Here is a 24,180-nt window from a genome sequence, read left to right as displayed (position 1 = left end):
TTTCTGTCCCACCCACCTGTCCATGTGAGCAGAAGGGAAAGAATGTGACCTGGGAGAGGACCCTGGGGCCAAATGGGTCCCAGGAGCAGTACCACCTCCTTAGGAGATTTTTCTGAGTGGTTTCCAGAGGCCTCTACAGCTGGACTGACAAGGTGATAGATCATGTAGGAGCTTCCTGGAGGAGGTAATCAGATGTGTTTGCTGGCTGGTCAGACGTCCTGGGTGATAGTTTGTGACTCAGCCCAGGTAAATGATGCATTTTCAAAGAATTAAAATGTCCTTAAATACCACACAGGAGCCCTGGTGACACAGTAATTAAGCACTCAACTGCTAATCAGAGGGTTGACACATGGAACCCACTGGCTTCTCCAGTGAGCTCTCTGGTGGGTTAGGTGCTGTGCTGCTGACCGAAAGGCAGATGGTTCAAATCCACTAGCTGCTCTGTAGGAGGAAAAGTGGATAATCTCCTCGTTGGCTGTTTCAGTCTCTGAAATCTTGCTGGAGGGCTCTTGTGAGATAGTTTGACTTTATGGTGAAGAGTAAGTCGTCAGAGAGGTAGCAACAGGACAGCTGTCAGGGAGTGTGGTTCTGATAGCTGTGAGTGAGGGTGCAGGTGTGGTGTGAGTGCACTAATGCTTTTCTGTCTGCACCAGGCTGCCCGGGCTGCTGAGGGAGAGAGCAGGCAGAGGTTCTTCACACAGGGCATCAACGGCATCCTGCTGGAGTGAGTACTTTATCTTTGCTTGCTACATTTTGCTCACTGCTTTTATCTGCCATGATCATGCCCAGAGAGGATAGGAAAAAGGACAGAGACCCTTTAAAACAAAAAACCTCAAATCTACTACTCTGACTTATGACAACTCCTGATGGGTTTCCATAGCTGTATGTGTTCACTGGAGGAAAACCCCTTATCTTTCTCCCATGGGGGCCTGGTAGCCAGTGCACTGTGTAATGATGCAATGCATACTACCACGTAGAGAGCTGCAGATTAAATTACATAAACATGACATTGACCACTCAAGGAGGTAAAAGAATTATTTTTGCAGAAAAAGAAAAAGGAGCTCTGGTGGTAAAGTATTTGGGTACTAACCAACGGGTTGATTATTTGAACCCACCAGCCACTTACTCAGTGGTTGGAAGATGTGGCAGTTGGCTTCCATAAAGAATTACATACAGCCTTGCAAACCCTATAAAACCAAACTCACTGTGATCTTGCCAGCCAGCAGTCTTGAGCCTACACAGAACTGTTGCGGGCCTTCCAACCTGTCAGCAAGCAGTCCTGTACCCACACAGAACTGCTGTGGGCCTCCCAGCTTGTCAGCCAGCAGTCCTATAGGAATACACAGAACCGCTGTGGGCCTTCCGATTTGTTAGTCATCAGACCTGTAGGCCCTCACAGAACTATTGCAGGCCTTCAATCTGTCTGCCAGTCCAACCAGGTCTCCTCTGACCCTGTAGGCTCTTTCATTCTCTTATAATAGGGTCACTGTGAGTCAGAATTGACTCAATAACAGATTTTACAGGTTTTATATAAAGGGCGACATAGTTTTGCCCAAGAAGTCATGTTGTTGTTGTTGTTATGTGCCGTCGAGTCGCCTGCGACTCATAGCGACCCTATGTACAACAGCCCTAAACTCCGCTCTGTCCTGTGCCAATCGCACTGTCTCTGACACTCCCATCCCAATTATCCCAGTCAGAGAGTGCATTTTGACAACACTGTGTGACAGTTTTAAGTGGCCCTGGAAGCATAGTACATTATGATTTGGGCTGCTAACTGAAAGGTCAGTGGCTCAAACCCAACAGCTGCTCCACAGGAGAAAGATGAGCAGTCTTCTGCCATTTTTCAGCCTCATAAAAGTCCTACAAAGACGTTCAGCCTCAGAAGCCTGATAGAGGGTGACTATGACTCAACAGCAGTGGACTGTAGCAATTATGGCCCGTTAAAAGGTGACTTCTTGGCAAGTAGGAGATAGAAAAGAGACGAGGGAGTATTTACTATCTCCTAGAATCCAGTGCAGCCTCAGAATCCACTCTGTTGGGTCCCCTCAGGCTCCTGGCCCCCCTTCTCTTCAATTGCCAGCACATGCCATCCTGTCCCAGGCCGACTGCTCACAGCTAAGGCATGGCACTAATGAAATGGATGAGAAGGCCAGAACCAAACATGGACACGCCATAATCTTCACTTCTGGCTTTCCCCTGTCTGCTCCCCAACCACTGAAGATTTGCCATATGTCAGGGTAGTTGTCAAGGTCCTAGGGAATGAGTAAAAAACAGGGAACAAAATGAAATAACGTATTGGTTTGTTAGAGTCTGATGAAACCCCTAAGACTGTGGTCCTGAGTCACCTTTTAAGCTTGGAATAAAACTCACCTTTATGTGCCATTTTTGGCCAAACATCAAATAGTCATACAAGATCAAGAGGCAAAATTTGTCTAGGGTAAAGCTCAGAACACTAGAAGGAATTACAGAAATAAGAAACTCAGGGAAGAATCAAGAAAAGTCACAAAACAGAATGTAGAAGAATGGTTGAATGGAAAACAAATCTACTCTGTAAACTTCCCTCAAACCATAGATTGGGGGAAAAAAAACCCCAACAAAACATACAAAACAGTTGTCATAATATGGGAATGTTCTCACAAAATACCTTACCTGGTGAGCTTCTGTATTGGCTCTTTGAGGCATACAGAAAGCAGATACCAGGGTACTTGAGGGTCAGCACAGATGAGAGCTTCATGCTGATAAGGTTTGAATGGACAGTTCAGAAAGCTCATCCTGTGCAGATGGGAAAAGTGAAGAATCCCCCTTACCCTGACATCTCAGGTCAGACTGGGACCAGTGAGGGGAAGGAGGTGAGAAGAGCATTGTTGGTGAGGGGATTGTAGGTAACTAATGTCCCTGCTAAAAATAAGATGTGCGTTGGTGGTTGAACAAAGCCAGTTTACCCTGTAAACTTTCTCCCGAATCACAATAAAAATTTAAAAAAACAACAACCCCAAAAACAAAACAGACAAAGGAACTAGAGACAAAATCTTAAGTGTTTCCAGCTTTTTACTTATGTTGTTATTCATCTTGGTTATACTTGCTTCATCTCAGCCAAGTATTAATAAAACAGACTGCAGTAAGAAAGGAAATAAAAAGGGACCTGCCACTGGAAAATTTCTCTAAGGTGAGTAGTGACTCTGGAGAGGTACTCAGTCCTTAGAACAGCCAGCCAATCAAAATCACAAGGGCAGCATTTGTCCAGAGCTGAAATGCAGAAGACTGGAAGGTATGTGATGGGAGGAATGGTGGTGGACACAAGAATCATAGGGCGAAGCAGGATGAGTGCTGTCACATTGTAGGTGTTGTGATTGTCATAAAGCAAACCTAAAATGTGTGTGAATGATTGAATGGAGCACCAGTCTGCTATTGTTGACTTTCACTCAAATGACAGTACAAAGTTAAAAAAGAAGCACCACATAACTTGGATCAATTTAGAGGACTTTATGCTGCGTGGAATGTCAGACAGAAGGTCATATATTATAAGAGCCCACTGTTATTTAAAAAAAAAAAAGACCTAAGGAAAATTATGGACACCATAATTGTCACCAGGGATGACCTGATGCGGACAGGGAGGAAAAAATAAGTTTTTTAAAACATATTTTCTGCTGACCCTAAGTTTGTATGGGCTTCTGTTAGAATAATCATATATCTATGACCCACAAAAGCAGCATTTGCCCAGGGATAAAACTCAGAAATAGATAAGAAGCGATGGAAGGGGGCATGAAAATGAGAATCACAGGGAGGGAGCAGGAAGAGTGCTTGGACAATATAAGGGTCGGAATTAATGTTGCCAAACAAAGCATGGGAGATGTGGTGGCCTAGTGATAAGGAGCTGCACTTTAGTTTCAAAGGCATGTAGTTCAAATTGACCAGTTATACTACCAGAGAAAGATGGACAATTTCCTATATAATTTCCTGCCTCTGAAAACCTACTGGTACATATGTAACTACGATATATAACAAAAACAAAACGTGTGTGAATGAATGGTTGAATAGAGTTATTTGTCTGCTTTTGTAAGCGTCCCTCAAATCACAATAAAATGTTCATTTTAAAAAAGGAAGTAGTTTTTGTCAACCCCAGGTGGCTTAAGTTTTCATTTTTGGAAAGTGTTTTAAAATTGAGTATTTGAGCAGTTGTTCCCTGAGTTTTGCTCTCCTCTTACACAGTCTCTCATCTTTGACACAAGTACCAGGACCCACCTTTCCTGGCCCAGATCATGCCTTTGGCAGCTCTTGCCATTTGTTGCTTCAGTCTGGGTGGTTCTGTCGTATGACTACAGGAAAGGCCTGACCTGATGGTGAGAGAAACCTAGCGGGCCAGTGTACCCCTGACTCTGCTCTGTTCTTCAGCATAGAGGTGCAAACGCGGGAGCTGAGCAGCCAGGTCCGCTCGGGAGTGTACACCTATCTTGCCTCTGTGATGCCCTGCAGCAGGGATACCCTGCTGAAACGGGCACGGAAACTTCATCTCTATGAGCAGGTGGGTACCTGGGCTGTGAGGCACCTCGGTGGGTTCATCCCCTGGTACGGCTTGGCCTGTCCTCACAGAGCCCCCATCAACTGCCTTTAATCCTTTCGTGTCCAGAATCCATGCACAACTCTGACTTGCTTGTGATACTCTTCCCCAGGGTGGGCGTCTGCGGGAACCTCTCCAAAAGCTCAAGGAGGCCATTGGCAGGTCGATGCCAGCACAGATGTCAAAGTACCAGGATGAGTGCCAGGCACACACACAGGCCAAGGTGGCCAAGTAAGTATCGTCCTCACTCTTAGTGTCTGGGCTCACCTCTGAGCTTGTCTGTACCATTCCTGCCTCCTCATCTTAAGGGAAGAGCCCCACCAGGGCAACTGGTTAAAGGTTGGGCTGCTCGCTGAAAGGTCAGCAGTTCAGAAAAAAGATAGGGCAGTCTACTTCCATGAAGATTTCTGCCTTGGGGACCCAGTGGGCAGTTCTACACTGCTCCACAGGCTTCTATGAATTGAAGTTGACTCACCAGCAGTGGTTTTATCCTGGAATGCCCAGTTACGGGAGGGAGCAGCTCTCACATGGCAGCCTTAGGGTCCCACTAGAGTCTCTCGGCCCTGTAGGATGCTGGAAGAGGAAAAAGATAAGGAGCAGAGAGAACGAATTTGTTCAGATGAGGAAGAAGATGAAGACAAAGGGGGCCGACGGATAATGGGGCCCCGGAAGAAATTCCAGTGGAACGATGAAATCAGGTGTGCCCACACTCGCTTCATTGGAGGGGTTTACGGGGCCTGTGTCCGAGTAGGTCCCTGTATTTCTAATGGAAGGCTAGCAGCACTAACTTTGATCAGGCTGCTACAATCAAGAGACGGAGTCCTTGAAGAAGCCCCGGGTTAGTGGGGAGTTCTGATGTCTGCCTCATCCTCAGGGAGCTGCTCTGTCAGGTGGTGCGGATGAAGCTGGAGGGCTATGAACCAGAGAGGAACAAGGCCCAGTCCTGGGAGGACCACGTGAAGGCTTTTCTGGATGCTGAGGTCAAGCCTCTCTGGCCCAGAGGCTGGATGCAGGCCAGGTGAGGGCCAGTGGGCACCTGTACTGGGTTGGGGTGAGTGTGACATGAGATAGAGCCTCCAGCCAGGTCAGCAGATGTCTCAAGTCCTCTTCTAAAGGAATCGTGTCTGACTGGATTCTGACCTCCCTTTTGTGCTGGTAGTCACAGAGGGGTCCTTGTGCTCTAGAAGAAGGGAACGTTTCTCTGGGATTTGGGCTGTGTCATGTGTTGAGGTTAATGGCATGCCATTCCCATCCCAGGCTGCTAATCAAAACCCACTGCTGATGAGTTCTTTCTGACTCACAGTGACCTGCAGGACAGAGGAGAACTGCCCTCCAAGGCTGTAAACATTGGGGGAAAACCAGCTGCCTCATCTGTCTCTCTTTCTCAAAGCAGTTGGTGAATTGGAACTGCTGACTTTTCAATTAGTAGCCAAGCGCTCTTAACCACTGTGCCACCAGGGCACCTGTTTAGGGATGCTGGCTTCACCTAGAAGTTCATTTTGGTCCATCTCCACTCTTTGAACAGGCCTGCTTTGCCAGTAGCTATTGAGAGCTGCCAACTTCGGCCTCGTAGGCTGCTTTGTGTCCTCATGCTGTCTGTGGACGGAACATGCCTGTAGAACAGGACACAGACAACTGTCAATGGGAGCTGACTGTCTTGATGTGGCCTGAGTAGTTCATGGTTCAGACAGAAGGTGGTGCCTTTTCTGGGCTCACTGTCCATTTGTACGGTGGCACTGCTCCTCTCCTGAAGAGAGGAAGGGAGGAAGGACACACTGTTGGTCATTCCCTATGTTCTCTGGGATGGGATGAGAGTACGTGATAAAACAAGACCCTGTTGCATTCAAGAGAGGATAGGTGTCACTGTGGGAAGGGGCCAGGCCATCACTTCTTGGTGGACAGCATCTCTGATCTCATCAGTATGTAACTGAGTGGTCAGTGGCCATTTACTTAGTACCATGCACTGATTTGTAGTGGTGCTGGGTGTGGGAAGGTCTAGAGGCAGCATGCTAATTTCCTGTGTCCTCTCTTCCTTCCAGGACCCTATTTAAAGAGAGTCGTCGTGGCCATGGGCATCTGACATCCATCTTGTGAGTGTCTGTTTTCACTTCTCGAGATCATGGTGGTTTTAACTCCTGGACACCCTCTAAACCTTGTCTGTCTCCTTCCTGCAAATAGGGCCAAGAAAAAGGTCACGACTTCATCGAAAGTCAAGGTCAAGGTGAGTCAGTGCTCATGGCCTGCCCCCTATGCCCTCGGGAGACCATAGGTGGAGCCCCCCCCCCCCCCAGCCCCTTAGGAGACCATGGTAGCACACCCTGTCCCCTCCCATCCCTGCGGGAGACCATGGCAGCACACGCTGATACCCCCATCCCCACATCTCGTGGCAGGACACCCTGCTGCCCCAGGCCCCTCAGGAGACCATGGCAGCACACCCGTTACCCATCATTCACACCCCAGCCCCTCAGGAAACACTGGCAGCACACTCTGCTGCGTAGTGTTTGGGGACTTTTTTTTTTTTTTTATCTTGTTTCTTTTACACTTGTAGCTTTAGTATATTTTTAAAAATTCTTTCTCTAAGTTGGTTTCAGGGTGATAGGATTATGTGTCAGATATTTGGTTCTGTGGTTGAAAGACTCTTGTTAGTTGTTTCTTATAGGACTGATTAGTATTCTTTCATTGTACACTCTTATTCATACACACCCTCTCTATATATCTTTATGTGGAAACATCTTAATTATACCATCATATTTGAGGGAAATTTTACTGGATCTAATTCTTGGGTGGCAGGTTTTTACCTCTGAAGGTTTTGTGTATGTTATCCCATCACTCCCTAGTATAATTCTGAGCAGCAGAGGCTGGGTTTATTGATTCCCTTTTGTAGGTAACATTTCCTTTTCCCCAGCTGCTCCAAGGATTCTTCTTTGTCTTTGGTCTTAGGAAGTTTGAAGTCTTGGTGATTGTGGTTTGGAGTGTATCCTGTGTGGGCGTCGCTATTCAGCATGGCTTGTGGAAGCAGCCCAGGTGTAGCTAGATGCAAACCTGTGCCTCAGCCCTGCACTGCCCAAGGTGGGGGTGGGGAGTAAATGAGACTTAATGAGAGCCTTTGAGAAATCAGATCTCCCTATAAATATACATTACTCTGGGATCTTTTTTATTCTTTCTCCCATTATTACTAGTATTTTTGAAATTATTTTATTGTGCATTAATTGAAGATTTCAAGAGCAGATTTGGTTTCCATTCGACCAAGTATACAAATTTTATCTCATGGCATTAGTTACAGTGCCTGTAAAGTAACAGCACTCATTCTTTAATCTTCCCTGTGATTCTCATTTCCATTCATCTTTTCTGTCCCTTCCTGCCTTCTGATTTTTCTGTACAAATAGTGCCCTTTTGATCTTGTATGGTTGATTGTTTTGTGGAATGAGTGCTTCCCTAGTGTTACTGTTTACTTCTTTCTATGCCTGTGTATGTTTAGCTGAAAGTTGAGCCCCAAGGAATGAGTTCAGTTCTAGGCTCAAAATGTTACTAAAGGGCCAGAGTCTTTGGGGCTCCCTCAGGCCATATCAGAGCTGTTAGTTTGGCTGTTTTTACACTTTTGACTTTTGTTCTACATTTGTGCCCACTATGTATATCCAGGACTACATACTGTGATCTCTTTTAGAGCAGGCATATCTAGTTGTGGTCTCAAGAACTTCTCTTTTTACGGAGGTGTTGGGTGAAGTGGAGGAGAGAAAAATCCTGTGAGTGAAACACAGGCACTCAGTGGCCCTGGGACAGAGAGGGCATGTGGCAGCAAAATCACAGCAGGCTGGGCACCTCATACCCATGCTCCTTCCCTAACTTCCGAGTGCCTGTGTTTCACTCACAGGACGCAAGTCCACGTCTTTGGACACAAACGTGTCTGCTTCTCTCTAGGACTCCTCAACGAAGCCTGAGAAGAAGGTTCCTGTCCCATCAGGCCAACCTGGCAGCACTGCAGCCCTGCTAGAACTCCAGGGAGGAGGCCCGAGTGTGAGCGTGGCCAGCCAGGAGCTCCCCTCCCAGGCTTCGGGCAGCCTGGCCAACCCTATCAGCCTGGACGACTCCCTTGATGAAGACTTGCTCCGGACCTCAGCCTCCTCCCTGGAAGCTGTGTCTAAGGAGCTGGCCGTGTTGAATAGCCAGGCTGGCAAGGGTCCTGAGTTCACACTGCCCACCCCTTTGAAAGTACCTGTGGACAAGGTGGCAGGTGTTGTATGCACAGAGGAGAAAAGGACCTTTGTCAAGTCCAATCCTTCTGGCCCACCACCCACAAGTTCACTGCAGTCGCCCCTTAACTTCCTGGCCGAACAGGCCCTGGCATTGGGGCAGTCCACTCAGGAGAAAAAGGTAGAGAGCTCAGGCCACCAAGAGGTGTCCTGCCAAGCTCCCCCCAGCAAGAACTTGCCAGACACTAACCTCCCTAAAGCAAAGCACCACAGCATGCCACGGCCACCCCATGGTTCCATGGCAGCAGTTCCCAGTCCCCCAGTGAAAGTCTTTCATGCTGGCACCCAGCAGCAGAAGGGCAACTTCATTCCCTCAGCTGTGTATGCCAACAAGCTCCCGGGCCCAAAGGTGCCCTCACCACAGTCTCACCCCTCCTTCTTCCAGCTGGTGAAGACCATTACCAAAGGCCAGAGTGCCCATCCCACCCCATCAGCCAGCTCTGGACCCACTCCAGTCCCTGGCAGCAATGGTGGCACCTCTCACAAGGCCTCAGCCTCCTCGTCTGCCTCTCTGAGCCATGCAGTAAAGCAGCACTCAGCTGTCTCAGCTGGGTCCTCATCCTACAAGAACAGTCCCTTCGCTGGTGCCCTCTCCAGGCATGCAGCTGCACCTGGCAGCTCTGCCTCCGGGGCATTGCCAGCCTCTAGTTCTTCTGGGAACTTGCTGCCTGGTGGGCAGAACCCCTCCTCTGGACAGTCTGCCAGCCGACCAGTCCCCAGCTTAGTAGTGAAGAAGCCACCCATCTCCCAGAAGTTGACCCTGGTGGCACCACCAGGTGGTCCAAATGGAGATTCGAGTGGGGGCACTCAGGGAGTGGCAAAGTTGCTGACCTCGTCGTTAAAGCCCTCAGCAGTCAGCAGTGTGACATCGTCTACCTCGTTGCCGGTAAGTGCCCCATATACACATGTCCTGGGGCAGGCCTAGGTGTGAAGGTAGAGTGGAGTCAGTGACCTTAGAAGCAGACAGGCTGTCACCAGGAATCCCAGGGAGGCTTCTCCAGTGATGGAAGAGTGAGCACATCCAGCCTACACTGGGTTGGTAGGGAGAATGTGGGCCTTCAAAAAGAGCGGCAGTTACATGCTGTCCTCATGACCACTGCCCCAAGCAGTTCCACACAAGCAAAAGGAAAAGGCTATGATCAGGGAGCATGCTAGCTTCCCTCAGCTTGGGGCTGAGTGGGACCCAGGACATCACCTGTCCTAGGAGGTTTCTGAAGACCCCTACAGCAGGTCTGACAGGGTGGCCTGTCCAGCCTGGCCCAGCCATCCAGCAGTCCTAGCCTGAGGGCAGGCTAGGGAAATAGGAGCAGATGTTTGTCTCTCTTCTTTGTTTCCCTGGTAAGTAAACAGCTGTATGGATGAAAGACAAAACTGCAGGACAGTCCATTCAGAGAAAGTCCCAGTCCCTCATGCTGTTCTTGGTTCCTTCTGCCTGCCTGTTAAGGGACAGTTATCATTTGTTCATTTCTCATTTTCTGTATTTATGGCTTGCTTTTCTATTGCTTTACAAAAACAAAAACTCACATATGTGCATGTAAATTTGTGTTCATGTGTACAAGTGAAGAGTTGTGCTGCTCATGTGAAGGCTGCACCTCTCTGGTGGTCTGGAGACCACTAGCTGCTCTAGATGAGAAAAATGGGCAGTCTCTTCACCTGCAATTTACAGCCTCAGAAGCCTGGTAGATGAATGAGTTCTGAGTCGATGGCAGTGAGTGAGTGAATGTATATGAGTACACACACACATGTGTACAGATGTATACACTTGGCAGATTTATAAGGAGCTTTGGTGGCACAGTGGTTAAAGCACTTTGCAGCTGACCACGGTTAGTTCTTTGAACTTATCAGCTGCCGCTTGGGTACAAGATGTCACCCTTTGCTTCTATAAAGACTACAGCCTTGAAGCTCCTAAGGGGTAGGTTTTTTGTGTCCTGTAGAGTTGGAATCAGCAGCAAAGCATTTGGCTTTTGAGTCCAGCCAGCAGGTCTCCTGGGTGGTGCAGTGGTTGAGTGCTGGGCTTCTCTGTTGGAGCCTACCAGCTGTTCCCAGGCAGAAAGATATATCTGTGTGCTCTAGGACTTGGGAACATGGGGACAGTTCTACCCTGTTAATATTCTTCCTTTATTTCCTCCTACAGAGGAGACACAAACACCCTGAGTTTGAAGATTCCCAGTCTGCCCTAGAGGACTTCCTGTAGCTGTTTGAGAGACTCTTTCTCTTCCTTTTCTTGGCTAGAGAGCAGAATAGGAGGCTCTTCACAAGAGGGCCTTGTAGGGGGATGTAAGCAAGACCCAGGGGACCCAAGTCCAGAGGGGTGAGCAGTCTGATGCTTGTGGTGCTTTTTCCCCAGAAAGGAACCAGCGGGGCCGTTTTGCTGACTAGCACATCTCCCTTGAACCTACTGTCTCCGTCCTACAAGGCTAACAGCTCCAAGCTGCCAGGGGCCATGAACTCAAGTTCGCTGGGCATCATTGGCTCTGTCCCCTTTCCTGTCCACGTACTCTCTTTCCCTGCTGACTCGGCCACCAAGGCAGGCGTCTCTAAGGATGCTGTCGTCACTGGCCCTGCCCCTGGGACCTTCCACCATGGACTCAGCCACAGTAAGTGCCTTTTCCCTTTTGCACAGCAAACTGGCTACTGTTGGTTTGAGTTGGTGTCTCGGGTGCTGTACTGAGCCCTCTCTCACTCCCATAGGGCTTTCCTCCAGCACTGGTCCTGGCCAGGGCTGTCCTGTTTGTTTCCACCATGTGTTGTGTCCTCTCTCCCCGTCCTCTCTCTGTTTTCTCTTAGGTCTTCTGGCTGGCTTGCACTCCAGCCCGCACCCTGCAGTGCCCCTCCCACACTCTGCCTTGTCCACCCATGTCCCGCAGAGCCTGCCAGGTAATGGTCACCAGTCTATCTGCCCATGCCCTCTCTGTCCCCCATGGTCATCTATATCAGCTGCCACAGAGTCTTTGCCTCCCATCATGGTGTCCTTGGACACCATGCTTGGAGAGGCCCTCGTTGTATATGGGGTGTGGGAGGACCACAGCTTTCCTTAGGACCTCTGTGTTGGCTTGGCTTCTTAGATTGCTGCCCTGCTGACCAAAGAATTGTTGTCACAGGGCAGTGATAGAGCTGGAGAAGAGGCAGAGGGCCTCCAGTTCTGTGTTCAGTTTCCCTTTTTGAATTAAAAGTAGAAGAGGCAGTTGGGCCCCTCCTCTGAGGCATTGTGTGCATGTTTGAGGTGAAGAGCTGACTGGCAGCCACCTCTGCATTTTGCAGTGTGTGCGGCTATAGACTGAAGCATCAGCATTGGGCACTGTGTGCAGCCACAGCCTGAGGCATCTCTGCATTGTGTAGTGTGTGCGGCCGCAGACAGAGGCGTCTCTGCATTGTGCAATGTGTGCGGCTACAGACTGAGTGCAGTGAGGCTGGTGTGGAGTATGGGTCAGGAAGCAAGGCCAGGTTTGGCTGGTAGTTGTGGAGCTCCTGCCTCACCTTCCTTGGGACCCCTTGTCCATGGGCTCTCAGGCATCCAGGGACCGCAGTCTTCTGTGTGGGTACTGGTTTTCATGCACTTGGGTGTGTGCACCTAGTGCCTGGCTGCATTTTGGGGCTTCTGTCCCAGCTCTTCTTCCTCAGCCCTGGTAGCTCATTGGGGTAAGTGCTGAGCTGCTAACTAAAAGGTCAGTGGTTAAAATCCCTTGGATACTTAACAGGAGAAACCTGACAGAGCAAGAACCTGCTTGAGGGCAGTGGGCTTCTTTTAATATAGACGCCCTGTATTTGGGGTGTGGAGAAGAGTTTATAATCACCTACACGCTAAAACTGCATTTGAAGTTCTTGTACCTCCTTTTTATGTAGTGGTTTTGATCTCCATTCCCTAGCTGAGGCACCCTGGTGGCATGGTAAGTTATGTTTCAGGCTGCTGACCAAATAGCCGGTGTCTTGAGTCCAGAGCTGTTTCATGGGTAGACAGGGGCACAGCTTTCTTCTGTAAAGCTTGACCATCTGAGAAACCAACAGAATTAACCCTGAGGAGAAGCGACTACAGCTGTCGGTTTGGGTCTGGGTGCTTCTGGCTACTCTAGATATGGGCGCTAAATGACCCTTGACCTTCTCTTCAGGGAGTGGTGCTTCTGGTGGGCTTGTGGTGCTCTGGGGACAGGAGAGAGGAGTGGCATCAGCCATGCATGTGGCATCAGCTGAGCCAAGCTCAGCACCTTTGGGAGGTCTGTTGGGACGCAGCTCTTGGTCTCTGGCATCTTTAGTTAAGAGGATGAATGGCAGTCAAGAGAAGCAAGGCCAGCATGCTGATGGCAGCAGTGTGAGCTCGGGGGTTCAGGTAGAGCTGGAGGTGAAACTCTGTTGGCCCCTCTGTGTCCCATGACCTCATCCACTGGGTGTCTACTTTCTCCACACTCCTTGCAAGTGTCCCTGCCACTCTGGAGGACTGGCTGGAAAGAAGTGGTGGCTGTCACTTTGAATGCCATGTGTGGACCTGTCCTGGGGTGTCTGGAAGCTGTGAACATGGTGTCCCCAGTGTCCTGCCTCACACTGCTTAATGTTTCATGTCCCCTGAAAGCCCATGCTTTTTCTTCTTTGCACTTGGGCTTTTCCTATTTCTAAAATGACCCTCATGGGTTGCCTTAAGCCCGAGGAGGATTGTAAGAAAACCATGATCTCGTCGGCAGCCTGTCCCTTTTCTTTTTCCAGATGCTTCTCAGCTTCACAGTAAAGGCCACACTGCGCCCCGGAAATTGTGACGACCTGTGTGGAAAGGCTCAGCCAGGCAGTCTGGGTCGAAACTGAACAAATGAGTCTCCAACAGTGGATGTTATGATTCTGTCTGTACGTGTTTTTCTGAGGAAAGCAAAGTCCAGAGGAGAGTTTGCCAGTACATGCAAGGTAGACCTCCAGTTAGGGGAACCGTTCAAGCTCCTCAAGAAGCACTTATTCACCTGGTGCTCTAGCATCAGGGCAATACCACTGGATAGTTGCCGAAGGGCATCTGCACTCTTGTGTCAGTCTGCCTGGCAGGACTCCTTGCTTGCTAGGCTGCCGGTCCCTGGCAGCACTCGGGCAGGCTATGCGCATAACACAACAGAAGCCCTGATGCCCCAGCTGAGTGGCCCCTTTGCCCGCTGAGAACTGTCGAGAACGTGTGTATGCACCATGGAGCCGGGCTCCCCACCTGGCATGACAACCAGCTCTGCCAGACATGAGGCTTTGTAGATTGGCCCCAGGAAGGGGTTTCTATAGACACTTCTTTATGGTTCCTAGTCCCTCATCCTAACAGACTGCAGTGGAAAGAGTGGGACCTCGGCTTGCGTGTCACGACCTGGAAGACGTGATCCCAGTGCCTTTAGGTGGGCAGAACCAAACTCTCAGATGAGGTCCTGGTCTGAGACATAGCCAGCTTTGAGATTTTTGGTTTTCAGTTTGACAGTTGCATGTCATACTCTGTGCTGGCATGACTGGAATGTCACATGTGGCTCTTCAGACCCAAGTCCTAGGCTCACTAGGGCCCTAGCTCAATGGATTCAAGAGCCCTCCAGTCCTGTGTTCTCCCCATGGTGGGCAGAGGAACCCAAAGCCCCCCCAAGTCACCGTACGACATTCAATTTAACATTCCTCAGAACTTCCCCAAGCAGAGCCTCCATCTTTGGCTCAGGATGCATCTGCCCTGTGGAAGCAGCCTTGATATGTGGGCTACAGCTGCATACCACCTGATACTCAGAGAGGTCCACCAGCTCCAGCTGACAACATTCCAGAGGCTTGTCATACTTAGCCAGGGTCTGCTCCCTGGGCATCTCTGGACTTGAGCCTGTGCAGTCAGGCTGACCTGACTGAGCTAGTGAAGTCAAGTCATAATGTGGTGAGAATAGGTGGTCTCATCATAAGGCACCACCTTGTAAACACAGTGCTGCAGAGTCTGTGATACTTGCAGTGGTGCATGTGGCATTCTCACACCTTCATGTCCCCTGCGAGCGTGGGTCTCCATCTGTCAGGCCGCCTGCAGTGTGCAGCTGGGCCTCTGTGTGCACTCTTTTTTTTCTTAAAAACATTTAAAATTTAGTAAGCACTTACCTTGGGCTAAGTGAATTTTCTAGTCCTCTCCAATACTTTCTTTGCAACTTGATTCAAGTTTGTTTACAGACTATTTTAGATCTTAGCAGAAGAGCCAAAGAAGAGATTTGCTGTCACTGAGCTCAGAGCAGCCAGGGATTGCTGAGCAGCAGGGGCTCTTTGGGCCTGGTGTGCTGAGACCACCAGGCACCGCACAGCCCTCTGCCCCACCTGCCCCTGTACTATGAGTGTGCAGCTGGAGCGGAAGACCCTCACTTTTAGGAATCTATCGATGCCTCTTGCCTCAGGGAACCGTTTCTTTGATGGGGAAGTTTGAGATTTCTTTTTCTGATTTATGCTTTCTTTGTGGGTACTGGAAGAGTGAGTGATGTGAGTAGCCACGGCAGGGCCGGCCATGCAGGCCTATGGGCCCTGGGGCTTCACCAGGGCTGCAGGTTCAGAGGTGTGAGAGGGGCTGTGGTACTGCAGGTGATAGTGGTGTCAGGAGCAGTGTGCAAGTTGTTAATCTTGTATAAAGCAACTCAATAAATTGTTTCAAGGTTTCCAAAACAAGCTCTCTTTTTTGGGAAAAAACCCAAAACCAGATTTTCCTTTTCCCTGGTTTTTATGAGTGATTCTTCCTCCCATAGGAGCTGTTACATAAGAAAGATCCATTTGGGTTGAAGAATGAGGGCGGGGGAATATGCTTCACACACAAAAGGAAAGCAGCACACTTAGAATGAAAGGATCATCAAGCCAACATGTTTAATATTTGTACTATAAGTAGAGATCCCCTCTAGTACCATCTTTTTCCCCTAATGAATGCACTGCAGCAAACGAGAAGTTTATCCAGTGGAAATCAAGTTCCATAACCCCAAAGAACAAGAAATGAGACATGAAGACACAAAGATCAGGTTACCAGCAACACTGGTCCCCAGGGACTGTTATCCTAGAGCCGCATGGGCACTGGTCAGGACCCCTGGCTGGTGGGGTATCCAGCTGGCTGGCAGACTACGGGGGTCATTCAGGTAGAGAGCTGGTCCTGGACTGGAGGCCTGGCAGGGAAAGGGCACAGAGGCCCAGTGGCTATGTGATAGTGTCATGCCCAGGCTGACAAAAGGGCCCTAGCTGGCATGTGAGTCTATTGAAGGAAGCACGCTAGGAAGAGAAAAGGGCACCACAGCCATTGACTTGGTGCAGGATACAGCAGCTGACAGTGGAGGACAGTGGAGCCGCTGGGCTGATGAGGCTGATGGGAAGCAAGGGTACCTGGAAGACCGCATGGCTGCCAACCAAGGAGGGGACAGCCACAGGCTTGAAGGGAGAACACTGGTCCTACTTCAGCCCAGACACCAGTACAGCTAGTTCCTGGATAGATAAGTCCTTATTGACATAGCGATCGTACTGTTCAGGGCTCAGCTGGCCACTCTTGAGCGCCTCTTCAATGGAGAACTTCCTTCCTGACTTCCTGTCATGAATTACCGAGGAGGCCCCATTGGGCCCTTTGACAGAGATCTCCTCCCAGTCACACTCCTGGTTTCGCAGCTTCACGAACATGTTCCAGTCGATGAGCCCAGCCTGGCGGGCCGCCTCTGGGGACAGCTCCCGGCCTGTGTCGGGGTCGATGACCACAATGGAGCGCCGCAGGTGGTTCTCTCGCTGTTCCCGCTTGACTGCCACACTACCCAGGCGCCTCTGTAGCTCTTCGATCTCCAGGTCCTTGTCCTGGGATAGCCGCTTGAGCTCTTCTAGCTCCTTCTCCAGCGACCTCAACCGTGCGTCGTGGGCTGGCCCTGTGCCTGCCTTTGAGTGGCTCAGCAGACCTTGGGCCTCTGTGGCTGCCAGCTCGATTTCTGCTTGCAGCCGGCGGGCCTCCAGTTGCAGGTTCTGGCGCTCCAGCTGCAGCCTGTGGTTCTCCTCCCTCACGAAGTCCAGTTCCTTGGATGCCTTTGAGTTGCAGAACTCCAGCTCAGACAGTTTGACTTCCAGCCGGCTGACCTCAGCATCCAGCTCTCTCTTGCTGCGGCTCTCCTCCTCCAGGCTGCTCTTAAGCTTCTGGATCTCCTGCTCTGTGTCACCCTTGTCCACCTGGATGCTCTCAGAGAAGACCACCTTCTCCCTGACTACCATCTTTTCCAGGCTGGCCAGCTGCTTGCGCAGGTTGTCTAGCTCATTTTCCTGGACCTGCCGCCGGTGCTGCTCCTCCTTAAGTTGCTCCTGTAATAGTGCATGTTCACGGGCCTGCTGGGGGTCTGGCTGCAGGACCACCTTCTGCTTGTGTGTCACTTTCTCGTGGGCCTCACCCTCCTCTCCCTCCAGGCCGGCCAGCCTCTGCTTCAGGCGCTGTACCTCCAGCTCAGCCTCATGGCGTGCTTGCCTCTCACGCTCCAGCTCTTCCAGCTGTTGCTCCAGCTCACCCCGCCGCCGTTGTAGCCGCCTCAGCTCCCCACGGAGGTGGTCAATCTGCTGCAGCTCCACATCAATGCTCTGTGTGAAGGAGTCCACCTCAGCTTGCAGGTCGGGCTGCTCCTCGAAGCGCACCACCTCCTGCCGCACCACCTTCTCCTGTACGCGGGCCACTTCTTCCTCCTTGTGCCGGATCTTGTCTGCTTGCAGTGCCTGCTCCCGTTCTAGGTCCACCTGCTTTTTCTGTTCCTCTGATAGCGTGGCCCGCAAGGCTACCACCTCCTCCATGGTGCGGGGATCCTCCTGGAACTGCAAGACCTCTTGCAATACCTCTATGGTCTGCACCTGGGGCTTGGTGTCCTTTAGGGCCTGGATTTCTTGCTTCAGCTGGTAGATCTCCAGGCCACACCTTTCAATGAGCCGGGTCTTGTCCACAATTTCCTCCCGGAGCCGCTGCAGCTCTCGTTCCATCTCGGGGTCTGTCTTGTACTTGATGACCTCCTTGGTCACCTCCTTGACCTCCACCTGGGGCCCTCGTTGTCGGAGTGCCTCCAGCTCAGCCTGGTAGCTCTGCAGCTGCTCCTCAGCTGCACGGTACTTCCTCTCCTGCTCCACCAGTTCCAGGCGCAGGTTGGCCAGCTCGCTCTGCGCCGTGGGGTCAGGCCGCACAATCTCACGCACCTTCTCTTGTACCAGAACCTTGGCGTTTTCCTCCTCCAGGGCCCATACCTTGCGCAACAGCTCCGACTTCTCCCTCTGCCTGGCTCGGGCTGTGGTAGTCTCATTTTCGTACTGCCACTTGAGGCTGTCTACTTCCCACTCTCCAGCCGGGTCCTTCTCTACCTTGAGCACCTCCTTGACAGTGATCTTGCCTTCGGCCATAGTCCGCTCCTTCTCCAGTCGCCTTAGCTTGTCCTGCAGGAAGTCCAGCTCCTCCTCCTGCCTGTCCCACTGCTGGCCTTCTTGCTGCTGGGCCTCCTGCAGCTGACGGAACTCGGCCTCCAGCTGGGGGTCATTCTGCAGCCTCACCACCTCCTTCTCGGTCACCTTTTCCTGTGCCTCACTCTTCTCCTGGGCCAGCACAGCAATGCGCTGTTGCAGCAAGGCCACCTCGGCCTCTCGGCTGCTCTTGTGGCGCCGTAGCACCTCCAGCTCGTCGCGGAGACGCAGGACCTCATCCTCTTGCTCCCGGTCAGGCTCGATGCGCAGCACCTCCTTGACTACATACTCCTGCCCACTAGCCTCTTTCGCCTCACGCTCGAGCGCCCGCTGCCGTGCTTGCAGCCCCTCCAGCTCCTCCTGCAGTAGACAGTTCTTGTGCTGCTCCGCAGCTAGCGTCTTCTGCAAGCGCAGGAAGCTATCCTGCAGTGCGGGGTCTGGAACTCTCTTGAGCACCTCCTTCCTCACCACGGCCTCTGGCGGTGCCTGACCCTGCAAGCTCACCAACTCCTCCTGGGTGCTCTTCACCTCATGCTCCAGCTGCTGGCGCCTCTGGGCCTCCTCCTGCAGCTCCTCCCTAATCCTCCACGGCTCCCCAGCCCCAGATGGTGGGCTACTTTGCTGAGCTTTGTCTGTCTTCATATCTGGCTGCTGGGATGGACAGAGAAGTAGGATAGGATTACAAGTCAGCATCTCTGGTCTTTACCTCTCCCGTCAGATCTGATCTCGGCCACCTAGGGACAGCTCAGGCCCTCAGCATGAGCTCAGCCCTGTCTACTACTGTGGGGTTTGTGGAAAGAATATTCTGTTTCCAGAAGGTATCAAGTAACATAGGCTGTAAAGACAAAGGAGTTGGGAAAGTAGTATCTCTCATTTCTATCTCCATCTTTTCCCACCATTCTCCGAGATGTTTTTTATGCATATGCAGCATGTAGTGTTTTGAATGATCCTACACAAATGGTGGCCCAAACAAAAAAGAACTCCTCTGCTGAGCCTGTTCCAACTAACAGTGACCCTGCAGGACAGAGAATGGACCCAGAGTCTTCAAGGCTGTAATCTTTATGGAAGGAGTTCTGCTGGCTTAGTGGTAGGGAGGAGCTGTGCTGCCAACCCTAAGGCATGCAGTTCTAATCCACCAATCTCCTGTGCTATTTATGTTATTGTTGTTGTGTATTATTGAGTCAAAACTGACCCATAGCCAACCATCCAGTGGGTTTTCAGTGGTGGTTAATCACACAGGAGGAGACTACCCATTCTCCCCCATATGTGTAGCCGTTGAAAGCCTACTGAAGTGTCAGCTATGGGTTGGTTCACAACAAGTCTTTATGGAAGCAGACTGCCCTGTGTTTCTCATTAGGAGCAACTGGTGAATTCCAAGCTCCATCCTTTTTATTAGCAGTTGAGTGCTTATTTACTACACAACCAGAGCTGGCACACAGTCTCCTGCTCAGAAATTGAGATGCTTCCGGGTTCTTGCTATTACAACCCCAAACTCTTGGTGGTCAGTTGATTATGACTCTTGATGGTCCTCCACTGGCTTCTGAGGCTGTAAATCTTGATGAGAGGAGACTGCCTATTTTTCTTCTGTCATCTAGTGGACTCAAACAACTGGTTAGCAGTTGGGCACTCAGGCACTGCACCACCAGGGCTCCAAGACCTGAACATTACAGACCTTTCCAGTCATGTGAGGTTGTTCTGAGGCTATGAAGGCTGAAGACTAGACCATGCCCATGATCCTTAGGCTGCATTTTTCTTTCCTGCTTGGGGTAGTGGCTGCAGTGAATCCTGTAGGGCTGGGACAGCTTACCTGCCTAAGGAGACTGAGCGCAAACTCCAGATTCTGAAGCCTCTGTCTGTTGATGGCATTGACCTCGGTGAATTTGGCAGTGAGGGTGGCTTCCTGAATGAAAAACATTTAGAGCTAAGCCAGTAAACAGGAGTCCCCAGATTCATCTCAGAGAAGCTGGACAGCCTAGACTTGGAGTTAAAAAGTCTAGTGTTGAAGTGCTGGAAGGATGACTGCTTTAATTACCCTTTTGAATTGTTTAAGATTTTTCCCTTCCCTCATGCATGTACTATTTCCTGATAATTACAGTAAGTCCTCATCATACAGCCATACTCTTTCTGCTTCCAGTAGATTCTATCATACCCATGTATTCCCCCAAAGTGTGAATTTAATTGCTAACTCTCCAAGCTGGCCCCAGTTCACAGCTATGATGGATACAGCTCTATAAAACATTTTAATCCAATCAAGGATCGCATCTTGCCCATACCCAGAGCTCTGCTACAGTCTCAGGCAAGCAGAGAGAAGAGGAGAAAATGGATGTAGAGTCGGATAAGCCCAGGGTTGAGTCTTAGCCCCCATGACCTCTGGCCTCTTGGGTTTCCATACCACCAAAAAAAAGATGCTACCTCCCCCCAGATCTACTGCTCTGGTCAAAAGGGCTCTCTTAACCAGCAGTGCTTGGTGATACCGTCTTCTCTTCAAGCCTGCTTGTACCTGAGAGGATGCTCAGTCCAGTTCTTGTGGCCCGAGGAGTTGGGCAGCCCATCTTCCCCTGGATACCCTGACACCCTCAGAGCCCACCTTTTCCTTCACTCTGGCAGCTGGAGACTGGAATCGGGCCCTCTTGTTCATGTGGCTGTTCTTCCCATTCTCCAGGTCCAGCAGAGACTGCAGCTTCTCTGCCTCTAACTCGTAGTCCTGTGTGAGAGAGATCTGGGAGGTAAGAGCTGTGTACAGGACCAGCAGGGCTGCCTTCTGGCTGGGCCTTTACCAAAGGGGAGGAGCAAACACAGTCTTTTAAATGTTGCCAGCCTAGTATTTGGGAGCCCTGGTGGGTTAATAGCTAACTAGTAGGTTTGAGATCTGAGCCCAGCAGCCACTCCACAGGATCAAGGTTACACAGTCTGGCCCTGTAAGGATTTTTGGCATTGGAAGCCCCATGGGGAAGCTCCACTTGGTCCACAGGGTTGCTGTGAGTAGGACTCCACTATAGTGTAGCTGAAACCTTAGTGTTAACCTCTTGGCTGTTAGCCCAAAGGTCTGCTGGGTGGTCTGAACTCCAGCAGCTCTTAGGGAGAAAGATGGGCAATTGGCTGCTGTTCTACAGCAGCACCAAGAATGGATCAACTCTATGGCAGGGGGATTTGGTTTTCCTTGGGTTCTGGTTTTTCTCTGCTATTGGGCAGCTAAGGAGCTCTGGTGGCTTAGTGGTAAGAAGCTGTGCTGCAACCCCAAAGGCATGTATTTTGAATCTACCAACTTTTCCAGGGAGAAAGATGGGTAATATCCTGTGGAATTAATTGCCTCTGAAACGTGCTGAAGGAACTGTGGGTCAGTTCTGACTTAGCAGTACACAACAACATTGGGTTGTTTCTGGTTATTTTTGTAAAATTTTTTTTCTAGTTTTTAAAATATAAAAAATTTTTTGTTTGTAGTTTGCTCTTATAAATAATGGTAACAACACTTTTGTTCCTCTTCTGTAGTTTTTTCTTTGAGTGAAAGCTTACAGAGCAGACTGGAAGTCCATTCAGCTCTTCACACATAAATTTTGCTTCATGCCATTAAATACAATCTCCACAATGTAACAGCACTCTTCCCAATTTCTACTTGTGGTTCTTGATTTCCTTCATCCTTCTATCCTTTGCCTTTATCCTTCTGAGCTCTATCCCTGTAAACTTCCTGCCTTGGCTGACTGTCCTAAGGACTGAGTGTCTCTCCCTGGTGTTATTGTTCCCCTTCTAGATCTGTTTATTGTTTGACTGAAAGGTTTGCCAACATGTGGATTGTTCTGCTGTAATCACCAGTGTAAAACAGATGGAATTCCTGAAGTTTCAGAGTTGTACAAAATGCAGAGCATGGCCACAGCATGACCCCAGCAGGGTCTGTACTCACCCAGCTACTCATCCACCTGCCTGAGCCACAAGGCATTTGGGGGCATGTGGGCTTAACTTCTTTCTGAGTCTCACCTTGACAGCCTGCTGGTACTGCTGGGAACTGGCACAGACTTTCTGTACTTCCTGCTCCCTGCCTGAAATTTCATCCAGTAGGTTCTGTGTAGCAGAGGCAGGAGAAAGCAAAATGAGAACAAAGATTCTTCCCCTACAACCCCAAACTTTCTTGCTGGAATAGCAGGGTTCCTTAGGTCTGAAGTTATTCCTCTCTATGAAGTATAAACGTTAGAGCTTGACTGCTAATTCAAAAGGTCAGTAGTATGAACCTCACTATCTCTTTGAGAGAAAGATGATGCAGCCTGCTTCTTTGCAGAAGCAGGACACCATTCAGGGGCCATGTTGGTCAGTCCTATAGGGTCAGACATGACATGAGTGGGAATCAAACTGACGGCAGTGGAGGTGGGTGGCACAATGATGTAAGCGCTGGACTGCTAATGAAAGTTTGATGGTTTGCACTCACCAAGTGCTTCATGAAAGAAAGATGAACAATCTTCTGTAAAGATTTCTAGCCTTGGAAACCCTGTCTGGCAGTCTGTTCTGTGCTTCAAGGCTCAAGTGAGTCAGGCGATTCAACAGTTTGGGTATGGAATTCCTAAGGAGCCCTAGTGGCCTGCCAGCCCTTCAACTGGTCAAAGACAAGGCAGTCTGTGTCCTCATCGCTTTAAAGCACTGGAGACATGACAGGAAGGACAAACTGTCCTGTGGGATCACTGTGAGTCAAGCATCCTGACAGCTTCTTTGTACCCACTCTCACATTACAACATCAGTCCTGGAGTGGTGTGAAGAAAGGCCAGGCCAGTAATCATCTTTGCCAATAAGTTAATGTTCCAACTATTCTGACACATAAAATCATCAAAATCTTCAGAAAGTCTCAGATGGCAAGCACCATCACTACAGCTTATGAAAGGGAAAACCGAGACACAACTGTAGTCACTTGCCTGTGTGGACCTGACTAGTGAGTGAGTGTGCTGGGCTTAGAGTCCAGGCTAATGGATTCCAGTGCTCAGCCTCAGGAGAATGAGGTAAGAGCAGAGAGGGGATGGGATGTCCCCTACAATGTGGCTGCTTGTGTTTCTGCACCATTGGCTTACTCAGCCTGGGAATCTACTCTGAGCGGGGCCCTGTGTTGGACATTGAGGGAGAGATGGATGGACATGATGCCAGCCTAAAAGAGAATGAGGTGCTGGGAGCCAAGTAGTACCAAGGTCCAGTAGGGACAGAGAGGTCAGACTCTGTCTGGCTCCCACCAAGGCTACCGTGGAACCCTTCATGGTGAGCCTCCAGCCCTCCCAATCCCACTATACATCTGCAAAAGCAAAGGAAGCCACCTTCTGATTCTTCAGTTTGGTCTCCATCTGGCTGACGCTGTCCATCTCCTGGGGCTCATAGCTGGGGATGCTGGACAGGAACTGGAGTATATAGCTATAGCCGCTGCTGAAGTCATCATAAGTGGCCTTGGCATTTTGCAGGCTCTGGGACCTACGGTGGCAGGGGTGGGGGGTGGGGAGGAAGTGGCTGAGATTCTGCCACAAGAGACACATGGCTCATTGGAAGGTGACTATCCTGTTTAAAATAGTGACTGAGCTAGAACTGAAACAGTGACCAGAAAGCAACTAATTCAATACATTCTAGAATGCTGGAGCACTCTTATCTTCAATAAAGAACAAAGTAGGTCTGTGTGTTCTTAGTTAGATCTCCACACTATAGTTGTTGTTAGGTGCTGCTGAATTGAGTACAACTCACAGTGACACTATGAACAACAGATCTGAACCTTGCCCTATCCTGTGTCATCATCCTCATTGGTACAGTCACTGTGCCAATCCATCCTGAGACTCGTCTCTTTCACTGATGATCCTCCTTTGCAAACATGATGTCCTTTTCCAGGGAATGGCTCCTAACAACATGCCCAAAGGATGTCAGGCAAAGCTTTGTCATCTCATCTCTAGTGAGCACCCTGGTTGCATTTTTTCAAGACATCCGAAAGTTGGACAAGGAATTAGGATGACAGAAGAACTAATGCCT

General features: G+C 50.0%; 2 protein-coding genes across 3 annotated transcripts in view; one reads left to right on the top strand and one right to left on the bottom strand.

The window, feature by feature from the left end:
- UBN1 (ubinuclein 1) overlaps positions 1 to 13,553 on the top strand; it is a 29,327-nt gene extending 15,774 nt beyond the window's left edge. Inside the window, exons 7-17 of one of the 2 annotated variants that reach the window (XM_006897413.1) lie at positions 654 to 724; positions 4,393 to 4,522; positions 4,671 to 4,789; positions 5,128 to 5,256; positions 5,433 to 5,576; positions 6,598 to 6,648; positions 6,737 to 6,779; positions 8,477 to 9,694; positions 11,156 to 11,405; positions 11,596 to 11,685; positions 13,504 to 13,553. In XM_006897413.1, coding sequence (XP_006897475.1) covers positions 654 to 724; positions 4,393 to 4,522; positions 4,671 to 4,789; positions 5,128 to 5,256; positions 5,433 to 5,576; positions 6,598 to 6,648; positions 6,737 to 6,779; positions 8,477 to 9,694; positions 11,156 to 11,405; positions 11,596 to 11,685; positions 13,504 to 13,553 — 2,295 coding nt within the window. The remainder of the gene's footprint in view (positions 1 to 653; positions 725 to 4,392; positions 4,523 to 4,670; positions 4,790 to 5,127; positions 5,257 to 5,432; positions 5,577 to 6,597; positions 6,649 to 6,736; positions 6,780 to 8,476; positions 9,695 to 11,155; positions 11,406 to 11,595; positions 11,686 to 13,503) is intronic. The other variant, XM_006897414.1, reaches the window with a different exon arrangement.
- A 2,638-nt stretch (positions 13,554 to 16,191) lies between these two features.
- PPL (periplakin) overlaps positions 16,192 to 24,180 on the bottom strand; it is a 49,087-nt gene continuing 41,098 nt past the window's right edge. The window contains exons 18-22 of the mRNA XM_006897469.1: positions 23,487 to 23,637; positions 22,174 to 22,257; positions 20,789 to 20,905; positions 20,009 to 20,101; positions 16,192 to 18,852 (exon numbers count right to left, since the gene is read on the bottom strand). Coding sequence (XP_006897531.1) covers positions 16,192 to 18,852; positions 20,009 to 20,101; positions 20,789 to 20,905; positions 22,174 to 22,257; positions 23,487 to 23,637 — 3,106 coding nt within the window. The remainder of the gene's footprint in view (positions 18,853 to 20,008; positions 20,102 to 20,788; positions 20,906 to 22,173; positions 22,258 to 23,486; positions 23,638 to 24,180) is intronic.

Source organism: Elephantulus edwardii, unplaced genomic scaffold (genome assembly GCF_000299155.1).
Source record: "Elephantulus edwardii isolate Elephantulus edwardi_28Jun2011 unplaced genomic scaffold, EleEdw1.0 scaffold00209, whole genome shotgun sequence".
Classification (NCBI taxonomy): Eukaryota; Metazoa; Chordata; class Mammalia; order Macroscelidea; family Macroscelididae; genus Elephantulus; species Elephantulus edwardii.
The sequence above is the reverse complement of the archived record's forward strand: the minus strand, read 5'-3'. Positions and strand labels throughout refer to the sequence as shown.